This window comes from Labrus mixtus, chromosome 11 (assembly GCF_963584025.1).
Source record: "Labrus mixtus chromosome 11, fLabMix1.1, whole genome shotgun sequence".
NCBI lineage: Eukaryota > Metazoa > Chordata > Actinopteri > Labriformes > Labridae > Labrus > Labrus mixtus.
In genome coordinates, this window is record NC_083622.1 from 7,840,667 (window position 1) to 7,864,682 (window position 24,016).

Here is a 24,016-nt window from a genome sequence, read left to right on the forward strand (position 1 = left end):
CGGTCATATAGCACTTATGACATTCAGGCGCCCATAACGTCGTCCTGCTCCAGTTTCTGCTGAATGTGGAGAGAAGCTGTGTGCACCTCCATCCCATGCACGGAGCACTCATTCTCAGACCGGCCTGCCATCAGCCACAGTGTGAACAAGAGTTATCAGTCTGCATGTAGCCGGCAGCCAGTCTGTCCCTGACTCCGGCTCCTGAATAAACCTTCCCACCTCTAAATCACTTGAGCTGGACGGTGAGGCAGAATGCTGAGCTGGCTTTGGCCACACAGGAGGGGGATGGAGGGGGGGTTTGGTCACTATGTCAGTGGGTAAAGTTTCAGAGAGAATTCAATAATAAGAGGAATAAAACTGCTTGTTATTTGTCAATATGAAAGCCTCTTAACTTTCTCATACAACTAATCCCCAGCTCACTACCTCCCTATGATGACTGTCGCTGCTTGTTGACACACTACTTCCAACAAAAGGGCAGCTGGGATACAAAAGCCTCTGAACAAACTCCAGAGCTTTGTTTTGCTCCGTCATGTTGTGTTTAAAGCATCGGACCAGCAGCCTCTGCGACACATTGAAACACATTTTCTTATCAGACTCGATTTTAAAGGTAGCCTGAGCTGCTTAAGGGCCTGTGACCATTCATGTTTTATTGCCCATGAACTCAGTTTCATCGCACATCTGCCAGGTGCTTAGTGTTGCAAGGGTGTTAAAGTTGTCCCACCACACACCCGCACCCCTCAGCAGTGACTGTTAAGTCTGCTTTGAATTGCTCTTTATACTTTATATCTGCTTTTATTCAAAGAAATCCCACCACGAAAACATGAAAACAATAACAAGGGATCGCATCCAGGCATTGGCAGCAGCAGCTCTGTGATGGAAATTTTATCTAATCAAAAGTTACAACTTAAGTCCTGCCCCTTCTTGGTTTTGATTGGTTGGTGAGGGATAAGTGACATGGAGGAGCGCGGCGTTGTGCCAAAAGTTGAACTACTTTCAGAGCAGCAACAAAAACAGCTGACACCGAGGGCGTTTTGCACTCAGGAAACAGAGCGCTGAAAAAGCTGAACTGCGTTGGCTTTGCACAGAAAATAGGTGAAGAAAACAGCATTGGAGGACACAGGACTTAAATTCATGAACAAAAACAACACAGGGCTCTTTCATTAAAAGTTTCACTTCCATATAAACTTCTTGACTTGACTTGACAAGAGGTCGTTCCCCTCTTACTTGCTGATCCCATGTCGGACCATGACCTACGCTAACCCGCCTCAGCCGTACCTCTTAGCGTGGCCGAGGTGTGCAGGCCTTTCGGTTCATGTTTCTGGATGGTCTTGAGGAGGTCGGCGTCCGAGTCGAACAGCTCCCGCTGGTTCTGCCAGTAGTTGCCGGGGGAAACGAGCAGGCAGCCGTGCTCCGGCAGCACAGACTGCATCCGCCTTAACCCCGGGAACAGGTCCGTCACCTGGAGACACAGAGACTCCAGACTGCGGATTCCAGAGCTGACAGAGAGGAAGACAGAGAGAGAGAAGGTTTAGGTGACATTTACAAAACGCACAACCGCCAACGGCTGCTCAAGTGATTGCGTGATAGCGAGAGAAAACACAAGGCTACCAAGAGTCCATGAATTCACCTGAGGAGATCTAAGAAGTACCAAGTCCAACAATATCCCTCCTGGGATAAAATTTCAGTTTCAAACACTTTATGGATCAACTGAACCGTATTTTTAATTTCCAGGAAAAAACACTAACCTGTCCAAGAACTCAGCACTCATATCAGCGCTTACAGTACAGCTGTCAAACAAACAGTGAGCTGAGGTACAGAGGGAGGTCAAAAGGTCATTTTCCCTCTCTACTCTTGCCAAAGGCTCAATAGTTCTGGTTCATGACTGGACTTGCTTCAAACGTTTAGGGTCACACACACGCCATCATTTTCTTAGAAAGCAGCTGTTTTTTTGTTTTTGTGTGCCATTTTCCAGCTTCTCAAAATTAAATTACTTATTTTCGTCAGTTAAAAAGTCAGGGGTTGAAAACATGACCTGTTTCCATTCAAAGATGGCGACTCGCTCTGTGAGAAACTGAGATGAAGATTATTTACATTAGGGATCAATCAGGAGGCAAAATAATGACCAAATTATACAAATCTGAAACATTTATACGATGCCACAACTGGTAAGAGACATATGATGTCTTCTTTATCGACTGTAACCCCTGATTGTCTCTCGCTGCTCGTCCCCTCCTAAGCAGAAGAAAGGTCAGAGCTTTCTACTGAATAGTGGACCCTGGTGCTCGTCCGCCTTCTGGTGCATTTTCAATCGAATGTATGAAATTCTGGCTTAAGATAAGTTTTCTTAACATCCTGTTTGGATAAATTCACCTGCTTTCATTTTGAAAGACTAAAAAGTGAACTCCCTCAGATCAAAAGTTACAACATTAACTTAACCACCAAAAAGGGAAATCTCTATGTATCTAAATGTAAATTAAAACATTTCATTAGGTGGATATCACTTTGTACTCGTCAGCTGAGTTCACATCACTCTGGCTGCAGGAAGATGCTACAATGGATTAACATCGGTGCGACGATTAATGGCATGCATTAACTGCATCCTGATTAACAAGTTCACGCTGACAGCTCTAATCTGGTCCTTCCTCTGAGTCGTGAACTAGCAGCCCCAGTTTTTCAGCAGGTGTGTCGGGACAGAAATGTGTGTGTGTGTGTGTGTGTTCACCTGTCGGAGTGGACATGGTTGCGGATCTCCTCCAGCAAGCTAAAGACTCGACCAAGTGGCGACCGAAACACGTCCACCGGCACCAGGCTGCTGTCCCACGGAGACACCGCCGCCTTCACCAACACCTGCTGGATGTAGGCGACTGGAGGACCCCGGTACTACAACACACATACACACAGAGACACAAACACACACGTTAGAGAATCACATGAAACCGTTTATCCATAAAATCAGCCATACTGGCAGGTACTCTAACATAAGGCAGTGAAAATCTCCTGTGAATGCTGAGACGTTTCTTGTTTTCCTCCTCTTGACTGAAAGTAAAACTACTGCTGACAAGTAAGTGAGCCAACGCTGTATGTTCATCTTCATGAGCCTCCATTGTTGTTTCTATATCTGGGCCTGACGTCTGGTTTTACTCTGCAGGATTAGACTGAAAGACTATTCCTCAGTGTGAAGAAAATATGTTTAGAAACAGAAATTAGAACAAAAAAACGATAATCACGACTTTCTGGGATTTGTTTGAAAAGTGTATGAATGAATGTGCTTTGTCTTGTCCTACCCAGTCGGGCCGTTCTCCGAGGTCTCCCTGGGGCTCATGGGAAGGGACGCTGTAGTCTCGCACCCCTGTGGTGAACTCCACAGGACCCGTCCCAGGCAGGGGAAGCCTCAATAACGGATAGCTGAGAGAGAGAGAGAGAGAGAGAGAGAGAGTGAGACAATGGGAGAAGGAGGGGGAGGGTCACAGCGTGCATTTTAAGGCCCTGACACACCAAGCAGACGGCAAAACACTAGCGGCCAAAAAGTTGCACTTGAACACACCGCAAAGACTACAGCCGACGGCCAACCACCACGTACATTCTGCTCAAGCGTGAGAGGAAATAACTCTCCATGCCAGCAGGCGGCGGTAGTCCGTTGTTATGATAAGAGAAGACCATTTTCACACCGCTGTCGGTCACCACTCATATTATAGGTAGTCTACTAATGGAGAATAATGTCTGATAAAAAGTTTAAAATGGCGCTGGCGTTGTCAGCCCTTGGTCTTTTAGTGGAAAGTGGAGGAGACAAATAAGGAGAAACTGCACTAATGGGTGAAAGCATGGATACTACAGGGGCATGCTCAAGGGGCTTTCCCGAACCTGTGAGGAGAGCTGGAGAGAAATGAAACCTCCAAACAGCCAATCAGAGAGATTCCTCTCACCGGCGGCGATTCAACATGTCGAAATGCCCATAAAAAGGCAGATGGGGGGGGGGGGGGGGGGGGGGGAGTAGCGACAGAGCCGGAAACACCGCAAAGACTAGGTCGACGATCACTCACCGACGCTCCAACTGAGACCGGCGGCCAACGATCTCCTTGGTGTGTCAGCACCTTAAGAGTGAGAATGACTGACGCTCTCACAGTGTGCCAATGTGATCGGATTGAAAAGAGGAGCCTTCAGTCCAACACGTGCCTCAACTCGGGCGTCTGTGCCGCATGATATCTGACAAAGTAAACAAGAAGCTGCACAAAAGGGTTAAAATGTGCCGCTACCTCCTCGCCACACGGATGAATGTAACAGACTGCTCGATTGTGGAGTCACATTTCAACTGTGAGCTTCTGTTCAAGGGATTGTTCTTGTGTTTTGTTTGTGTGTGTGTGAGTGAGTGTGTTCGCTGAATGTGAAACTCTTGACAACATGACACCAAGGCCCACAGCTTTTCTTGCCTTTCAACCTGGGACCCCCCTCCCCCCTCCCTCTTTCTCCTGGAAATGGGTGGGCAGTTATGAAACAAGATCCTTTAAAGCCTTAAAACCACTTCTTTCTTTCTTCTCCTCTGTCTGTATGTGTGTGTGTGTGTGTGTGTGTGTGTAACAGGTTTATTCTGAAATAGTGTTGAGCAACCCTGACGCAGCTGAAGGACTGAGCTTTGGTGGCGGTTGCAGAAGAGTTGGGTAGATAATGAGACAGCGCTTAAACAGATTTCCGCACTTTGATGGAGGTATGAATGGATTGTTTCTTTAGCGTACTGTAAAAACATTTTGTCCTTTCTACTCTCTCATAAAGTATGCAGATGTCGCAGGATTGATAAAAACCATGAAGACAGGTAAATCCAGAACACCTCGACCACAAACTGTGGGAGAGGAGAAGCTGCAGCGTTTAAGCGTTACTAAGCCCTGAGTGTCAGACTGACGTTATTCAAGTCTGATGACATTATCAGCTTTTACAGTACGAGGTTGAGTCGGGACACCTGAGGGAAGCCAGACACGGGGCTTTCAACCTGATTAAAACAAGTCAAAGTTAACGCAAAGTTCACTTTTCTTCGGCTGGCTCTTAACATGATCTGAGAAACAGGAAATCCTCTCCTGAAACCAAGACTGGACAACTTTTAGGAACATGTTGCTTTCAAATTCAAAGAGTTTGCACCATACAAGTAGTAAGAGCCTTTAAATCTGAAATGCAATTTCCAGAAGAGGAGAGTTGACCTTCAGGTCTCAATCCCTAAATGTCTTGGTCAGGTCTTGGTCTTGCCCTGTCTTGGTCTTGGTCTTGACTCGGTCTCGCCCTGCCTTGGTCTTGGTCTTGGTCTTGACTCGGTCTCGCCCTGCCTTGGTCTTGGTTTTGGTCTTGACTCGGTCTCGATACCTAAATGTCTTGGTCTTGGTCTTGGTCTTGACTCGGTCTCGATACCTAAATGTCTTGGTCTTGGTCTTGACTCAGTCTCGATACCTAAATGTCTTGGTCTTGGTCTTGACTCGGTCTCGATACCTAAATGTCTTGGTCTTGGTCTTGACTTAGTCTCGATACCTAAATGTCTTGGTCTTGGTCTTGGTCTTGACTCGGTCTCGATACCTAAATGTCTTGGTCTTGGTCTTGGTCTTGACTCGGTCTCGATACCTAAATGTCTTGGTCTTGATCTTGGTCTTGACTCGGCCTCAATACCTAAATGTCTTGGTCTGGTCTTGGTCTGGCCCTGCCTTGGTCTTGGTCTTGACTCGGCCTCGATACCTAAATGTCTTAGTCTTGATCTTGGTCTTGACTCGGTCTCGATAACTTAATGTCTTGTCTGATCTTGGTCTCGCCCTGCCTTGGTCTTGGTCTTGACTCGGTCTCGCCCCGTCTTGGTCTTGGTCTTGACTCCGTCTCGATCTCTGAGCACTCTGGTCTCAGGTATGTCTTGGTCTCAGTTAGTGCGGTCTTGACTACAACACTAGTTCCAGCCAATCAAAAAGCCCCCCTAAATGTGAAGAACTGGATCTGATTTGAAGACTCAGCTGTTTGTGGAATCTGTAGTCAGAGCGGAGTCATGTCGTCTTCTGCTTGTTTGGAGAGAAAACCTGAAATCCAAACGGCCCTTTGAAGAATAGTTTGCGCAGCCCTGTGCTAAATTAACGGTGTGTGTGTGTGTGTGTGTTACATTTACAACATTTGTCAACGCTCATATGAGACAAAGAACGCATTTCTGTAGATCACAGAAATCTGACGTCCCTGATGGAGTGTAACTTAAACAAACACTGATATGGAAAGGTCAGCTTTCTCAATAAATCAAAAGGGAGTTCAGGTTTATATCACCGCTTGTGTTATTATTATCCTTATTATTAATAACGCCTTGTTACTGCAGGACGCACTGCGGTGAGCTACATAAGCAGCCTGGGAACCAGACTAAGCTGCAAGCTCGAGTTCTGTTTGCTCTGGCAGATGCTTCTCGTCCCTCTGCAGAACAGAACGCATCTCCAGCATCAGGCTGGAGTAACCACAAACACTGATCATGAACGGACTGTTTACGACACCAAGGAGGCCTTTTGTGCTCCTCCAGCAATTGAGGAGTGGGTGATAACGTTTTCACTCGTATCGATCCATCACATCATCAGCTTCCAGGTAGACTGTGAATTGTCATCCTGCGCTCAAGACAAGATTGATGTGTATTCCTATCAGGACTGTGCTTGTCAGTTGGAAAGAAACCTCTCTCCTCTCAGTTATCCTCCCTCTCTCTCTCTCTCTCTCCCCCCCCCTTCATCCATGCCTCCCACTGCCTCCCCCCCCTTCCAAGGTCACTGTACCTCCACAATGGCCTCTTTTGTGCAGAGCCAGCCCCCCTCCTGTCAGGCAGATGGAGGGACAGGCCTCCTATTCTCACAGGGCCATTTTCTCACAGCCCCTCTGCTCCAGTCGTGCCTTTAGCATCTCTATCTATCATCAAGCTCTTTTCTTTTACCCCCCACCCCCGCCCGGGTGGTGGTCCATTTGGTCAGCAACCCCCCGCTGTAAGGTGCTGTGAGGACAGCACGCAGCAGGTGCATGCATGTGTTTCAGATTGTGCAGATTGTTTTTACAATGCCTTACACTGCTGAGGCCAGGCAAACTCTCTGACCTCTGTCCTCTCTTTTGACCAACAGATTAAGCAAGAGTGGCTGCGCGTGTGTGTGTGTGTGTGTGTGTGTCTCAAGTGATTGTTTGTGTCATGAAGTCGGCAGGGGGGGTGTGCAGATGTGTTGAGGCAGTTACTTGTCTCCTCCCTGCAACCACTTTCTCTGCAATTCAATCCGTCTACACTGAAGACACGATTGCTTTGCCTAAAGTTTTAACATAACCAAATTTAAAAGTAACGACTGAAGCCATATATCTATCCCAACACCACCTCTGCTTTCAGGCGGCACCGGTAGCCTAGCCGAGGTATAGTTCCCCAAGTGGTGGCTTTAAATTTTTCAGAAGGGAGCTCTTGATGAATATATGATATTCCCCGATCGGAGCCGTGATAGCGGGGCCGTCATTAATATTAAGCTCACCATCGAGACAAAGTAGGGGGGCAAGTGTCCTCCCTTTGATGCACAAAAACGACTACAGTTAAACGATGTAGTTAAAAGGAATGGAGCAGTGTCGGTCATACAGCGGCGCTTCATTCAGGCGCTCCAGAGTGCACAGCCAGCGTTTTACTGCCCGGAAACATGCAGGTGGACATGGGCCCTAAGTCACTCTACTGCATAATGAGGACATTTCTGTAACTGTGAACAACCCAAGTCATTTATTTCCCACATTTTCAAGCGCCTGTTTTTTCTGCTGATGCCCCTTTCAGCAGGCGATAAAATGCACAGAACATCATCTAAATGTTGGAGCAGAGAAGCCAAGACTGGACGCCTACCAGCAGGTGAGGATGCTGGCAGAGGTGAAGAGGATGATGGGTACTGGGTAGGAGGCACACAGCAGCCCGTGGCGGTAGAAGGCCGCAGAGATCTTCTCTCTCAGCTGCTTGCGCAGCGTCATCCTGGCGGGCGGGGTCAACTCCCGGCCATTTGGAAGCACTGCCCGGCCGAGTACGGGGCGCCGTGGAGCATCCAAGGACCTGTGGGGGGGGGAGAGTAACAGACTTTTTTTAGTTTTTTAAAAAGAACTGAAAACTTGGAAAGCAGTAACGCAATGTTTAGAATCTTCCACACACTGTCTCTAACCTCCTGCCCCCCGTCCAGTCCGATCAGGATTAGGACTTCCGTGAAATCCTCCTGCACGTTTTCAGGAGTGCAGGCATACGTGAAAATCTGATGATATCAATACCGCGGCAAAAACATAGACATTTTAGACCGTAGGCAAACTAACTAGTAGTGCTCTCTCTCTCTCCCCCTCTGTCTCTCGCCCGCAGCTTTCGGTTAAAAATATGTCTGCAGTTTATTTTAAGCTTTGCCACTCATGATACTATTTAATATTAAAATAAACTAATGAAGTATTCAAAATTCTGAAACCTTAATTAAAACGATAAAAACAGAGTGTTGTGCAGCCTAGACTCCCCATGTACGGACGCCATAGTCCTCATGGCAGCGGCCCTGGGTTCGAATCCGACCTCTGCCCTTTGCTGCACATCATCCCCCACTCTCTCTCATCCCAACCTTGCCTGTCTCTCTTAAGCTGTCCTATCCAATAAAGGCAAAAAGGCTCCAAAAAATACCTTTAAAAACACACACACACACACACACACACACACACAGCAGCTCTTACAGGGAAGCGCCGTCTAATTAGTTACACACTCCATGTGTGAGTGCACACACCGCTAACTGTCGGCATGCTGTTTTTTTTCCTTCAGACCAGCTCATACTGAGATCACATGCTCAACAGAACTTGAACACACAACTCATTCAGCAGCGAGGGAAAAAAAAGGTGTGGACACATTCCCACCAGTAAGAAACAAGCCACTCCGGCTGAGCAGCTCCCCTCGAGCAAACACATGTACGTCTCAGAGATCACACCTGGGTAACAGAAAAAACAACAACTGCACGGTTTCCTGACGATAAGAGCCTTTTGTTAGTGGACACGGTGAGTAAATCTGACTGCTGTTCAGAGAGAAAAGCACAGACGGATAAAGAGGACCAGGCGGAAGACGAAGCTTTTCATAAAAGTCTTTTAAAGATCAACCCCAAGAGCCCTTTTTTTTTCAGCTGGAAACCTCTGTATATGTACCGGGTATGAGGCAGTGTTGTTGATCATGTTGGGTCCAAATCTCAGAAATCAAATCCAAATCAAAGTATTTAAATTTTACATATTGTGTTGGAAATATGCATAGCCACCGCCCTCTACAGGTTGAAAACCGGCTACTGCAATTGACTTTGACATAGTGGTGCAAGCTTTCGTCTCCAAACATGATTTGAGAGAATTCACCTGGAGCGAGTGGGAGAGGGGTGGTGACGTTTATTCCCTGTGATCGCTGCACGACCATAGACTGTGTGCACGCCACCTCTACCATCTCCGTGCTCTAACGAACCTGCTGCATTATGTTTCCTGTTCTCCAGGATGTTCTTCTCCACTCTTTGGTTCAGATTGAGATTCTGTTGAACAGACTCTGTTGCTTCACCCGCCATTCTCTTACTGACCTCAGGAAGTTGTTTTAGAAAGGAGCATCCGTGGTGGTCTTGACTGGTCTTAATATAAAATCCGTAGTAGCTATGTATTTCTTCCTTTGATTGAAGTATAAGTCCACCCTAAGAGAATCCTACAATTTTGCCCTCTGGCAGTGAGAATTAATGTGGCCCTTGCTGTGACCAAAGTTGCCCATCCCTGATCTAGAGAGCGATAACGCTTGCGGTAATCCATATAGCGCCCTCTGCTGGTGAGAGAGAACTGCTACTGTAATCCATTGAAACTCAAATGAAATGCTTTTTGACTGGTGAATAAATTGAGTGATATCGGTGCATATCTGAGATAAAATTAGCCGATACCGATAGTCACTGGATACGCTAATATCGGCGGTTTGATTAATCGATCGACCTCTAAAAAATACTTTTTATTTTGCATTTTCTACAACAATAATCGCACTGGAAGTCTTTCCATGAACAATACTGAACTTTAGTCCAAGCACACTCAAACTATATATTATACAGAGTCATAGTATTACCGGTGTGCTGAACGCCGATTTATAACATCTGAGTCCTAAAAATTGTGAAATCTCGTCTTAATGGCTGATTCATCAAACTACAAACACAATCGGCTCCTTCAGTTCCTCATACCAACTCAATCTCCTGTTGACTTTTCTGTTCAATCTCAGTTTTTGTCTCTGTGTTTACTCAGCGGGCAGGTTCAGTTTATCAGTGTCGTGTGTGTGTCGTTACACACCGGTATATTACAATGTTTAACTGGCCACCCTGCTGGCACACACGCTGCTGCTGGATCTGTACTGTATCTAATCCTGTTCAACCTCTTCTCGGCTTCTCATGCGATGCTAAAACACAACAACACGGCTCTGTCACGTCTGCTGTTACCACGCCGTTTCTGTCAAACAAGCCTTGAACTGTTCAGACTGTACCTGTTATTGAGAGTCCAGGTTATCTCTCTGCCTCGGGGTCGTTTGTGTCCCTTGAAAGCAGCAGTGTTTTTTTTTAGCTGAAGCGTTGCCTTGTGGTTAACATTTAGCTCCCCTCTCGACTCGGGCAGAGTGTGCGTCTGCTCGGCTCGTCCCCCCGGGAGCGACTGAAACATTCCCTGGGAGGAATCCACCTCAGGAGTCTCTTGATCTGCTGTTATAAATACCCTATACAGTAAAAACAGCAAGCTCCTGGCACAGCACAATGGCTTCTAAAAAGGTCAAAGGGAGCTTTGAAGTGGAGCCTCTCTGCTGTCCGTTCCTGCTCTCAGACAAGTTCAAGTCCTGCTCACCGTCCAACGAGGGAAAACTTTCAGCGGCGGCCTCCATCTCTCTCAGCTGCCAGTCCAGCTCGCTGCGTGCTGTGCTGCTCTGTGGGTGCAGCAATGAGACCTGATTTGGCAAAAGGCTCAGCAGCATCTCCGTCAGTGAACTAATCCGGGATTGAGCCGATCGGAAACACAACATGCAGGGCTCAGGGCCTGTGGCCACCCCCTGCTGCCTCCCTCCTCCTCTGTTCACAGCCTGTGGGCAGTTTGTGCTGTATGTCGGAGCATGCCCAGACAATCAGAAGCAGCGCATTTTATGCAAAACTTTCGACCAGTCACCAGCCGAGTGTAGGTAAACTGTTGTTTTTGGCTCAGAGTCTCAGCTCTGTTGTAACAACTCTGGCGCACAAACCTGTGTGTTTCGACCAAAAACTGTTTGTCGGCTTTACTGAATACTTCAGCTGAGGAGTGTAAAAAATATATTCAACACCCAACAAACCACAAACAAATCTTTATGACAGGAGCATGGAAAATGTCCCAGTGCTTTTACATACGCATGCTAAGCAACTAATAGTCCAACAAAGAAAAGTCTATGTGGGCTCCCCACGTGAAACGCCAGCACGCTCACTTGCAAACAAAAACACAGCTACAGCATGACACTCTGTCACATTGCGAGCGCAAATGAAGTTAGGGAGATCACTGTGGCGCACTGTGCCTTGATTATATGGCTTGCAGATGAAAACTGTGCCCTAAAGTTTCTGGATAAAATCATCTAAAACACTAAGAAATAAATTAGACAGAGTTGGAAGATTTAAAAAAAAAAAAAAAAAAAATTAAAGCACCAGCTTACCTCTTCTCCACACTCCCTAAAACGCCCAGTTTGAAGGCATCTCCAGGGCTTATTGTATCGAATGACATAATCCACAACTTTCTCTATAATCTACATGCCAAATTAATTGTCTTCAAGTGAAAAGCTGCGAGCAAAAAGCTCCACGCATATCCACAAACATTCCAGAGAGCATTAGGCCGTGTCCGCTCTCCGTCACATAGCTGCATCACCATTCAGTCCCATAGTTGCATAATGTGCGGGCATGTTCCTTTGATCAGTTACTCCCATTAGCCCTGCTGTAAACGGAGCTGTGACAAGCTGGATGAGCAGATTACAGCAACGCAGCCTTTTACAACCACAGCTGTTGACAAAAGAGGGAAATGCTCTGTCAATCAGTAACCACGCTGCAATAACGAATGATGCTTTACAGAAAGTGGATTTCCACACCAGGGTTTCTGACTAATTCGCCACGAGAGGAAGAAACATTCACACTGTAAAGCCACACACTCTCCCTGTTAAGGATGTCACAATGCCAGAGTTTTACACTTTTATATGATTCAAGTAAAAATCAAATGATATAATTTAGAGCCCGACTGATGTGGGATTTTTGGGGCCAATGCCAATATCAATATTGGAGATATATCGGCCGATATCTTTCTTACATCTATGTTCAATCTAGATGGATATAGATAGACACATATATTGTGTTGATCCCTCAAATGTAGTTATCAAACCCTTGAGTAAAAGATAATGAAGACACGATGGTCACTCAACTGGAAAGTAACTGAGCATGTACGTGTGTCACCGCTCGACACTTTAGAGGGTAATAGTGCTTGTTGTAATCCATATAGCGCCCTCTGCTGGTGAAAGAGGACTGCTAGTGTAATTCAATGAAACTCAAATGAAATGTTATTTGACAGGTGAATAAATCTAGTAATATCGACAGATATAGGCAAAAAAAATATCCGATACCGATAGTCACTGGTTATGCTAATATTTGCTGGCCGATTAATCGGTCGGGCTCTATTGTAAACCATATAGCGCCCTCTGCTGGTGACAGCCAGAAAGAAAACTGCTAGTGGAATACAATCATGCTCAACTTAAATGCTATTTGACAGGTGAATAAATCTATCACCACATCTGCGATAAATTTGTCAATACCATATATCGCATATGCCAATATCGGCCGTTATTATCGGCTGGCTGATTAATCGGTCAGGCTCTAATATCTATACAGATCGAACATAGATCTGAGAAAAATGATGGCCATTATATCGGTATTGGAGTATCTGATTTTTTCCTCTCCGCCCCAAAAATACCATATCTGTCAGGCCCTACTAACATTGGGTATTTTCCTGTTTTTAATGACCAAAAAATGCTGTTAAACTGCACAGTCTACTCTGAAATATACAAATACTCGCATACTACATCAATTCAGTGAGTGTAAAAGTGTTTGCTATAAACTTTTGATGGATTTATTTCAATCCCTTACGCACCTGCCTTATGAAATAGATTTTTACTGTTATACTGTAGATTATTTAAAAATGATCACAGAGATTGTATGATTTTAAAACACATGCTAGCCAAAAGTATTAAAAGTATTAAAAGTATTGACAACCTTACTCCCTGAGCCAGGTCTTGCACATTCCTGCTCAAACTAAAAAGCTCTTTCATTACCCTCTATAATAACATCTTTAAAAAGTATTATTTTGTCTGAAGTATGAGTGCTGTGTTTCTTACTCTATTTCAGCACACATGTAACTGCCATCACGATCTAGATCACAGGACAAAATGGTGAAAGTGTTCTCACAAGACAGTGAACACATGCAGGGGTGAAGGGGCTGATGCAACTCTGTCGCAACATCACCTGCCAGGAACAAGCTAGCACAGAGTGCTATCAGGGATGCACGGGGAGAGACAAACAAGCCACTGGCATCAGATAAATAAAGTGTGGTTTTAGATTTGTATCAGGGGGCTTTAAGATTTAGTCGAGAGGTGTTTCATTAAGACAAAAAAGCTCAGAATAGGTTTCCTGCAGAAGACATTTTACACACTGTATTAACCTCAACATGTCAGTGAGAAAAGTTGGTTTCCTGTCTTGCAAGCAGTTCATGCTAAAACTAAACTAAAAGCCACTGAACCTGCCTTCTACTTTTACCTCTCAGGGTGATGTGATTGAGTCGGTGTCATCTTGGATTATTATTTAAAGCTATGCATGTTCAGCAACTCATAAAGAGGTTAAAGTTGCAGCTGATTAAATTTAAGTCTTGTTTTTCTCTTGCTGCAAAAGAAACGTCTTGTTGCTACGTCTTTTATGCCTCTGCTCGATTATGGTGATGTTTTATATGATGCAGGCTTCTTCTCAGTGCCTTCAATCTTTTGATACTGTATACCATGGTGCACGGACGTTCATAACTATAAAGCACCAACTCATTAGTGTACTGTATGATCGAGCTGGCTAGTCCGTTGTTGATCAGTACGCTGCTGCTCCACCCACCCAGATTATGAAACGTTTAAAGGGCATTGAGTGTACAGACTTTTCTGTTTTCTTGGAAGTCTTTGGTGCCTTCATTGACGAGATAAGAAAGACAGAAATCAGGCAGTGAGAGAGCGGGGAATGGCATGCGGGAAAGGAGCAACCCTGGACCGCCAGCCTCGAGGACAACAGCCTCTGTACACGGGCCGAACACACTAACTACTAGGCTACCAGTGCCCCAGCTCCCCTCATACTTGTGTAATTTTAATAATGTGAAAGGGCTGGTAGTTTCAGTCTTTGCTCTGTGACCTAGTCACAAACCGTATTCTTGCTATCTGTCCCTAAAGTGCGTCTTGAAACGGGGAAAATTAGTTTTAAGTGGTACGCTGCTCCTGTGACCTGAGGAGCTGCTGCAGGAGGATTTGTGTCTCTTTACATCTTTTTAAAAAAGTAGATTAAAAGTGTTGGAGGAAGATGTGTCGGGTCGTAGACGCTTTGACTGTCGACTTTTCCGCTCCGGGACTCAGGATGTGTTGACCTGAATTTGTGGTTGCTCTGTTATTAAATGTGCTGCTGCCTGTCTTGGTCAGGACACTCTTGTAAATGACTTTGTTAATCTCAATGATGCATAGCTTATGTGAAACCTTTGTGACATCTGAGAAGGTGAACAAAACCACCGAGCTGGAACATGTAAATGATATTCTAATGCATTACTTTTCAACGCCATTCAAATATCAGATGATAACACAGAAAGAGGCCGTACTGTTTCCTATGAAGGAGAATTTATTTACCTTCTTTTAAACCTGTCATCTAGTTTAGCTCCTTTTAACTGAGCTGCCATTATCCTTCAAGGTGCCTTTTTTTAAATTACTCAACATTTAATAAAACATTTAACTTGGTTACATCAGTGAGAATAAATAAAACCAGAGAAACTGTAGAAATGAACCATAAACCCCTCTCATTGTGAGCTATCTTAATGAGCAGTGTGTTTGGACTGAGTAAACAAAATCCCGTTACCATAGCACTTTAACATCGACGTGAACAACATTTTCGAGATGTATATCAAATGTGTTTGGTTCACAACCACGACATAATGAAAATATATCAGTTTAACTTCTAATTATTGTGACTTTCCCGGGTTGAAAACTTGTGATAGCAACGAAGCTAAAGGCTAACGTTCATGACAGCTTGCATAGCAGCTAGCTTAGCAGTGCGAACGTTGGAAGCGGGTGTTACGTCGAGATGTGCTACCTTGTTAAAGTGATGATCCCATAGCGCAAAACGATATCAAATAATGACTCTAGGTAACAATAACGTAATATATATTAACTACTTACTCCATACAAATTATTACGAGTATGATGAGCAGGTTTTGGTAATGTATTATTGAAGATTTCAGGCGAAGTACATCTCGAAGGGCAATAATCGCCTTTAAAATAATCCTCCCAGTACAGAACCACTATCAAACACCACTAATCACTGCATTTTCACTGTAAGGAAACAGGATTCATGTTTTTACACTCTATAATTACACATGTAGTTAATATTTAAGAGGAGGCATTTCTCTTTGGACGAATAATGCACCATGTACAGCACAGAGCCGCATGGTAGCCAATTTCGATAGAACACCTGCTAACCAGGTTCCCAATCACTATGAACTGTACAAATAACCTTAAAGATAAAGGGTCCTACGTGTTTTAAAAATGGGCCAAGGTTAACAACACCGTCTTAACATGGCTGTAAATGTGACACAGGGAATAGTTTATATCTAAATAACCCCTAAAGTTAGCCGTATTAGCACATAGGCGACGTTAAATGTGCACAACACGGTTCTGCGTGTCTGGGGCTCATATCTGGTTTTTACAATAGAAAACCCGACGGCTGTTATCTCGTTGCCATGGCTGTACTTAACTCTTAGCAGCTAATGTTATGTCATGAGATAATTCAGCAGCTCCCCATGCTTTCAGAGGTAGCTCACGTTAGCATGGGAGCTAACGCTATAAGGGATGAAGCTCCACTTGCCTGGGTAAACTTCAGACAGAGATCCTCAGATGATGTTTATGATGTTGTTGTTGTTGATGATCTGGTCGGATCCTCCTGAGTAAAAGTGACGAGCCACAGTCGGGATATTCCTTTTGCTTTTTGGGGTTTAACTGGAATGTGATACTAAGGTGCAGGAGGAGCGTTTCAAATCCACTAATTGTCAAACACCACAGGGACCTCTGAACTCCGACCTCTCACCCTGCAGCGTGTACAGTAGAGACAGGGCGACCTCTAGTGTGTAATAAAGGTATAACTCCATATCCATTAAATTTAAAACATATTTTTGTGATCAGGCAATGCTTTTTGATCTACATGTCAGTACTCAGAAATATTGCCAAAATGGAAATCAGTTATCTCATATGCTGAGTTGGAGATTCCGACGCATGTATTTTTTTCCGTCCAGACTAGACTATTGTAACCCATTGCATCTAAACAGAAGAAAATCCTCTGTATCGTCTACCTTCAAATTTAACTAATTTGCAGAAATTGAAGGTGGAGACCAGAATCAGCTGTGGAGCTCTAAGTCACACTGTCATCAATGGCTGGATGAGGAGCAGGGCCGTGCAGAGCAGCAAGTTGTATTCATGTTAAATCCCAAACTCTGATAGGTAGAGGTGAAGCACTATTCTCTTTAATGTTCACTATAGATCACAACTGTACACAGTCTGCATTCATGGCATGCTGTCTGCACACACACGTGAGAATCATCCCTTTACAGATTATGGACCGTAGTCTGGATTTCAGCAAACCAGCCGGATATCCAGAGAAAGTGTCCCGTTTTGTTTGCACTCTACATAAAAACAGAATCAAAGGAGTAGAGGTGTGGTAGCAGGATCCTGGTGTATTCCCTACAGATAGTCTCGGGTTCAAACTTGGCCTTTAAGGGCGCACTCACAATAGGCCCAGTTGTCCTGCACTGTGCTTAAGCACCATTATCCCCCCCCCTCCCCATTCCCCCGCTGGCCTGCTCTTACACTGCTCCAGGACTAACCGGGCCTAAGCACGGTTACCTCTCGTTCATAACGTCGTAATACAACACATGCATGGCTTTATGTGATCAGGAAGCGTGCTGAGTTTACAAGACAGGGGGACTCAGGTTTTTTTGTTTTATTTTAAATACAAGGGACGCAGGTTCGAGTCCGCGTCCACACATCGGAGAACAACACAGAGAACAAGACAGCTACATTACTGACTATGTTGCTTTTTTTTTGAGTCATGTTAGTCAGATACAGACAGAACACTCCGGGATTTCGCAATATTAAAGGCTGTCCACGTTGTGTACACGTGCTTGTGCTCGTGCATGAACTGTAACCGTGTCGAAGCACACCTCTTTTAAGCGAGCCACGGCAGAGGAAGTGTACCGTGCTTGAGCACAGAAAGGAGCACTCACACTAGTCAAACGGACTGGACTTTGAGAGTGAAGCGTTCTAAGGCATGGTACTGATTGCCTAGTGTGAGTGCGCCTTTAAACAAGTGATCATCCAGCTAAAGAGCTGGGTTCACACTTCAGCTAAACAACCAACATTGTATTTCTTGGTGATGTAAACAAATAAGAGTTAGTTGTAACACGTAAAAGAGACCAAAGGCAGGTAATGGTGATAAAACTAGAGAACAGCGCTGGACGTCCCAGGAGCGAAGAAGGACGCTCCTTTATCATGGACCTTGTACTGAAAGAGTTTCTTCGGTGTGTATTTCCCTTCACATTGTCTCCTCCTCCTCCAACACACCTCCACCTGAAATCAAAAAGCAACATACAAGTACTTACATTATTACATCGACAAATCTTTGTCTTTTATAACCACATTTTCCTGGGAGCTCCTGAGCTCTCATGTCTTGTAGGTTCCTCGTGAACTACAGCTCAAAACTCCGGCTCGGACAGAGTGTGCACGGCCTCGGGTGTGTTTGGGCGTGCTCTGTAACAGGCTGTGTGCACGACCAGTCAGAGTGAGGAACACCGCACAGACAAACGCACACATACCTGTCCATGTATGTCCCTGCAGTAGCCAGTGGGTAGACCCTGTACATGTAGGGTGAGGCTACACTGGTGGGTCAGACCCTTCAGAAGTTTCTCGGAGCCTTCATCGTCTCCATCGTCCTCCTCTTCTTCCCCGCCACAGCGTGCCAGCATCGCCACATTGCCCTGCAGCCGCAGTCAAAGTGAAGGTGATGATGAGACTTGATCAAATGTCTTAAATGAGAGAAAATTCAAGCTGGTGGAGGTGCTTTGAAAGCAGGAATCTAACCTTGAGCTGCGAGCAGACGGTGACTCTGCAGTAGTGGCTGAAGTCCAGCACGGCTCCGACGCTCACCCCCAGGCTCAGCAGCACACTGAGGTCGTCCACAAGCAGCACCGGGGGTCCCCACTCCTCTGCCCCATCGGACCCTTCAGAACTGCTCAAACTGGACCGAACGAACTCGTAGAGGCTCTTCAGGCCGACGGCAGGATCTCTGAAGGGAGGTCGACAGAATAAAGCTCTTCCACTGGTTGTGTGTTGCTCTTACAGGGTGATCCAGAGACATAATCACACAACAACAGAATGTGATTTGTATTTGAGTACCTGAGGAAGTCCATGGCTTCGCCTCCTCGGCCCAGATGACTCCCCGTGTTGGTTTCTCGAGGACTCAAAACAGACAGCGACTCGCTCAGTCCCTCCAGGAAGACCAGCTGACCTTTTTCTTTGGCCTGTAATAAGCTGACACCCTGAAGACACACAACACCAGAACAGATTAGCACACACACAAACATGTATTAAAGTGTTAGTGAGTGAAGGAGCGTTTGATTTGTTGTTAGAATCTAGTTTGGTATTTGGGTAACGCGGTGGGCACTTGAGGTTATACAGGTAAGAAGACAGGTGGAGGACCAGCATGCACCTGGGTGGGCCTAAGAGATTCAGCAGGAGAGGTGATTTTCTTTGTTTTTTTGTTTGCAGAATAATCCATCAGAATCACAGATCTTCTGACATGGACAATGGACTTCTTTAGCCTGCGTACACCACATTCCCATGATGCCTCAGTGGCCTTTTGATTATTTATGATGTACGTTTTATTTAAACAGTGAGTGATAATAGATGCTCTACAAACACTTTTTAATGCAGCAATTCAAGATTAACTCAGTTACTCAGGCACATTTTCAGAAAAGTGGAGCAGGCAAAAGACGGAGAGGATGGACTTTTCTCATCATTGGGGGGTTTGTAGACAGACTAGGGACACATATTAGTGTTAGAGGAACATGGTGAAGAGGATTTTGCAGAATATGTGACCTTTAACGGAGCCAGTTAGAAGAATCCAGGTTGCACACAAACATACAGCAGAAGGCGAGGAGCTCTTTGCTCTCCTTTTTTTTTTTTTTCATGTTTTCTCTTTTTCCCCAACCCGGATATTTGTTTTCTTATCCATGCATGCACCGAGAGCGACGCCCCATTGCAAGGTTGGCTTTGTACCTTTCCATCTTTTGGTTCTTTTTTTTTGCCGGGGTCTCCTGTCCCTGTTGTTTGGTTTGATTTATTACTTACCTTTAACCCGCAAATTAAGTTTGGGGGTAAAGAAAATTGTGTGGCGTCCTAAATGTTCCTAGTCCTTATTGCTTTTTGAGCAGTTTGGGTTTAATTTTAAACCTGTCAAGGAGGCTGTGACGTAGATGAACTTCATTTAAAAATCGATATAATATGTAATAAAATGATGAAGAGTGGAGACTCACCAATCTCTGGCTGACTGCATGGTAATGATTGAAAGACTGCACCAGACCCAGAAAGCAGACTCTGCAGCGTGCTGAAATAAAATGGTAAATGGACTTGAGCTTGTTTAGTTCTTTTCTAGTCTTCTGACAACTCAGAGCGCTTATACAAAACAGGTCACACCTACACATTCACACACTGATGGTGGTAGAGGCTGCTGTGAAAAGAGTCCATCAGTATTAACTCATCACATTCATGCACATTCGCACGCCGCCGACAAAGCAGCGGGAGCAACTTGGGGTGAAGTGTCTTGCCAAAAGACACACCGTACATGTGGCTGCAGGAGCTGGGGATCGAACCCCCCTACCTTCCTCTACCAACTGAGCCACAGCCCAACTAACTAAAATCTGTGGCTGTAGTTCAGAATCTCAAGGTTTTTTATCTTCAACAAAAAACTTAGACAAAAAAAAAAAAGAAAAACCTTTCCTTAGCTGAAAACTAAAAAAAAAAAACACACACCTTACTGAAACAGAGTGTTAAACCGGACTTTCTGGTGTTAATGACTTACCTTTCAGGTAAAACGTCAGGAAGTGGTGAATGAGAAAAGAGGCATCGCTCTTTCTGTCTGAGATTAAGATGAATTCTCCCTGAAGACAAAAACACTGTAAATATACAGTTGGGACTAATGTTTGGTCAACACTACACAAGCATATGTTAGCATTCAAAAGGAGGATTTACACCGTGATAAAGCAAAGTGTAATGATGTTGTGTTTATAAATAAGATATCTTCTCACCTGTGTGATGGTGTCTGGAGAGGTGTTAAGGATGCTGTTTAGCTCTGTAAACATGGCTAAACCAACTGATATTACGACGTTTTAAAACAGTTTTAAGCGAGCCAAAGTGACGCCACAGCATCAGTCGTGAAAGCAGAAATTGTCAATATATTTTCCTACGTTTAAAAGAAATGTCAAAGCTTCAATTTCGCTCTAGTTTGACTGTTTCCCTCTTCACTGTGCTAGCTAGCTGCTGTGCTAACGACGAGCAGCATGCTTCCAAAGATGTCAAGAAGCTTGACAGGAGGTCTCACTCTGCACATAAATATGGACAACTCATTCAGACCGCAATCGAGTCGGAAGCAACGTCTTGCCGTTTCCGTATTTCACGTTTAATCTCCATCTCAACGAATATATAACATCGACTTTGAAGACCGAACATCGCACGTCGTTTTATTTTTGTTTTTTGGTACCGGTAAATCAAATACCTTGGGTCTGTCACTGATTGGTTTCCATGGCGACAGCTGTGTGCATCTTGTATACATAGACGATCTTTGCTATAAAATCACCCACGATTGCGACTTCTTCGATGCGTTGCTGTCCGCGTTTGTTTGACGACAGCGTCACCTACAGGTATTTTTCTTGTTTTTATTAGCATTCAAAAAAAACTGTCCAATCCCAAGGTGTGTCAATAAAAATTGAGGTAAAGAAAACTGAGGTTCTTCAGGTTCTCCATCCTTTGTGAATTATTAACAATTTGCTCTGACAACTTTTGTGTCTGTATATGGATGTGTTAATATGCAGCTGTTAACAAACAAGACTATCATACCATCCTAAACACTGATGACATGTTATTGCAGGTGTTAACTTAATGTTCAAATGAAGACATGAAGCCCTCTTGTTGTTTTATAAATATTTAATACATATGTTATCATCCACCCTTAAAGATCAGTGCAGACAAAATAAATGTGTGTAGTTCTGTCAGCCTTCGATAGAAACACAGAAAACGTGCACACAGCTTATCTGGTGATCAAATCCTGTCTGGTTATTGTAAGTCATCCATCTTATTCTCCTCCAGCATCCTGCAGAACAGCTGAATAAAACACTCCAAGGTAAAATGGGAGAGCATCAGCCAGCAGCACATGATCATATTTTCGATCAGCAGGGGGCAGTGTGTCGCTCTGGATCTGCTTCATATCAAACACATGAAGATTATGACTGCAGTGCATCTGCATTTTAATCTTTAACCATATTTCATAATGGCCTACTAGACTAACATACCAATGCCAAACATCTAAAACAGAGTGATGCCATTCCTGAGGTCAAGGGTTGGTGTTTGATTATTTACACCTGACTACGAACATCACTGTTTCTGAGTTTTATTAGGTGTTACAGTCAAAGTCTAATGGCTCGGAGTTTAAAGGTCACATATTCTCCTCCTCTTCAACCAGTTTAAGATAAAGTCTCAGAGCTCCTCAAAACATGTCTGTGAAGTTTCTTGTTCTAAATCCACTCTGATCCTGTATTTGATCATGTCTATAGACCCCTCTATTTCAGCCCTGCTCAGAACAGGCTGTTTCTGTGTCTGTACCTTTAAATATGTAAATGAGCTGTGTCTGACCACGCCCCCTCTCTGGAAGGGCTTGGGTGTCTCGGGCTTTCTCGCTCCATGTCCTATTGTTTAAATGTGAGAAGGCAGACTCAGAGGGCAGAACAAACACCTCGCTGTGGGAGTGTCATCCACCTGGGGGAGGGGCTACTGCCCTTTGTGATGTCATGAAGGGAAAATCTCCAAACGGCCTGTTTGAGCACACATTTTCTGAAAAGTGGGGCAGGGCGATACAAAAACAGCAAAATGTTTTCAACAATTATCACCTGAAGGAGACTTCTGGAAGAAACGTGATCGTTAGTGAGCGGGCCTTCTCTTTCGTTCCCAGTGCTGCCTTGTTGCACTTTTTTGCTCTGTATGTAACTTGGGATGAGCGGGCGCAGTCTTCTGAGATGACTACAGCTACAGCATCATCAGGATCAGGATACTGTGTCATTTGTGAAGAGTTATATAGATAACTGCAGTGAGCTGTCTTGTTGTTTGCAAACTGCCTGTTTTTGTTTGAACAGATTCATGAATGTATAAATAAATTATATGTTTCTGTCTCTGCAAAGGTTATGAGAGGTTAGAAACTCACACAGTCCCTGAAGTGTTCCTGAGCAAGACACTGAGGTTCAGCAGTGTCACAACAGTTTATTCTGTTATAAACAAGAGTGTGCAACATGTTACACTTAAATATATCATAAATGCATTATCTCCTGTGTAAATGTGTCTCTGAGTCATGACTGTCTACAATGAGTGAGAAGCTCGAGTCCCGCTGGCTGTGTTGTTGTCAGAGCCGTGTTTACATGGACGGGACGGCCGGCTCCTCCCCTTGTGTATAAAAGCTGTTTTAGTCAAGGACTAGAGAGAAGAAGAAGAACATACTCACTGATTATTTGGATGTTAGTAAGAGTTTTTAGATCACGATCATTCTGTGTCAGTTTACACGCAATGTGAAGCTACGAGCTAACTAAAGAGCGCTAACATTGGCATGCTAACACAACAATGCAGGATACAGGTGACTGCAGTTCGAGTAAGGACAATTTTGTGCGCAGCTTGAGCTTAAGTCCTTCGTGTGAATTTGAGTGGAGAGGGGTTGGAGGTGTGTCTCTGGAGGAGAGCGGAGGCTTCAGTATGGAGGAGGCGTGGCCAAACAGCAGCTTGTTTTGGTTTCATGCTGGAGCTCAAGGGCGACATCTACTGGATCAAAAAGTCACACATTATTCCTTTTAAAAAATATTCTTATTGCGCACTTTATGTACGTTTTCAAACAGCTTTTTAAAATGTAGACCATTTAATAGTTATTAATCTAACAACTAAAGGAAAAGCAAGAAGCAAAGATGCAAAAATAATTAGTTTTGTACAATTGTCAGTTTTTCAAACATGCCATGAACTTTTTCACAAGTGTGTATGTGTCTCCAAAAACAATTTTTCCTCTCCTGAAGACACCCAATTGCTTGGTTGACAGCTGCCAGAGGAGGTTAAAAGTTCTTCTAAAGCAAAGTACAAAATAGCATAAGGTCTAAGGTACACTCCATGTTTGTTCCAACAATAACACCTCTAAATCATGCTCCGTCTTCCTGTTTCGTACATTAAAAATGCTAAAAAGTTTTAGGTATACATTCACAGAACCATTTTCAAGATGGCATCCAGGACAGGTTCAGTTCATCAGGGGGTGTAAGGGTTCATAGTCCACGGTCTGGGCCTCTCGTAGATCACGGAGGCAGGCAGCGAGCGAGTGCTGACGGGGCTGCAGATGGAGCAAGGAGGAGATGGAGGAGGGTACACGTCGTCTTCCCACCGTAGCACTCGGCCCTT

The 24,016-nt window shown here is 44.5% G+C and overlaps 2 protein-coding genes across 4 annotated transcripts in view; both read right to left on the reverse strand.

The window, feature by feature from the left end:
* Positions 1–16,342, reverse strand: part of scap (SREBF chaperone) — a 41,558-nt gene extending 25,216 nt beyond the window's left edge. The window contains exons 1-5 of one of the 3 annotated variants that reach the window (XM_061049807.1): positions 16,140–16,342; positions 7,841–8,041; positions 3,285–3,405; positions 2,723–2,880; positions 1,276–1,496 (exon numbers count right to left, since the gene is read on the reverse strand). In XM_061049807.1, coding sequence (XP_060905790.1) covers positions 1,276–1,496; positions 2,723–2,880; positions 3,285–3,405; positions 7,841–7,962 — 622 coding nt within the window. In that variant the 5' untranslated portion in view covers positions 7,963–8,041; positions 16,140–16,342. Of the gene's footprint in view, positions 1–1,275; positions 1,497–2,722; positions 2,881–3,284; positions 3,406–7,840; positions 8,042–10,486; positions 11,628–11,662; positions 12,090–16,139 lie in introns of those variants that run through there. The other 2 variants (XM_061049806.1, XM_061049805.1) reach the window with 2 other exon arrangements.
* A 910-nt stretch (positions 16,343–17,252) lies between these two features.
* On the reverse strand, positions 17,253–20,895 carry elp6 (elongator acetyltransferase complex subunit 6). Its single transcript, XM_061049800.1, has 7 exons — positions 20,629–20,895; positions 20,403–20,481; positions 19,858–19,928; positions 18,719–18,861; positions 18,404–18,608; positions 18,139–18,300; positions 17,253–17,893 (listed from the first exon to the last, which is right to left on the reverse strand). Exons 1-7 carry the CDS (start codon positions 20,680–20,682, stop codon positions 17,765–17,767), a joined length of 843 nt encoding a protein of 280 aa, XP_060905783.1. The 5' UTR covers positions 20,683–20,895; the 3' UTR covers positions 17,253–17,764.
* Positions 20,896–24,016: the final 3,121 nt, after the last annotated feature.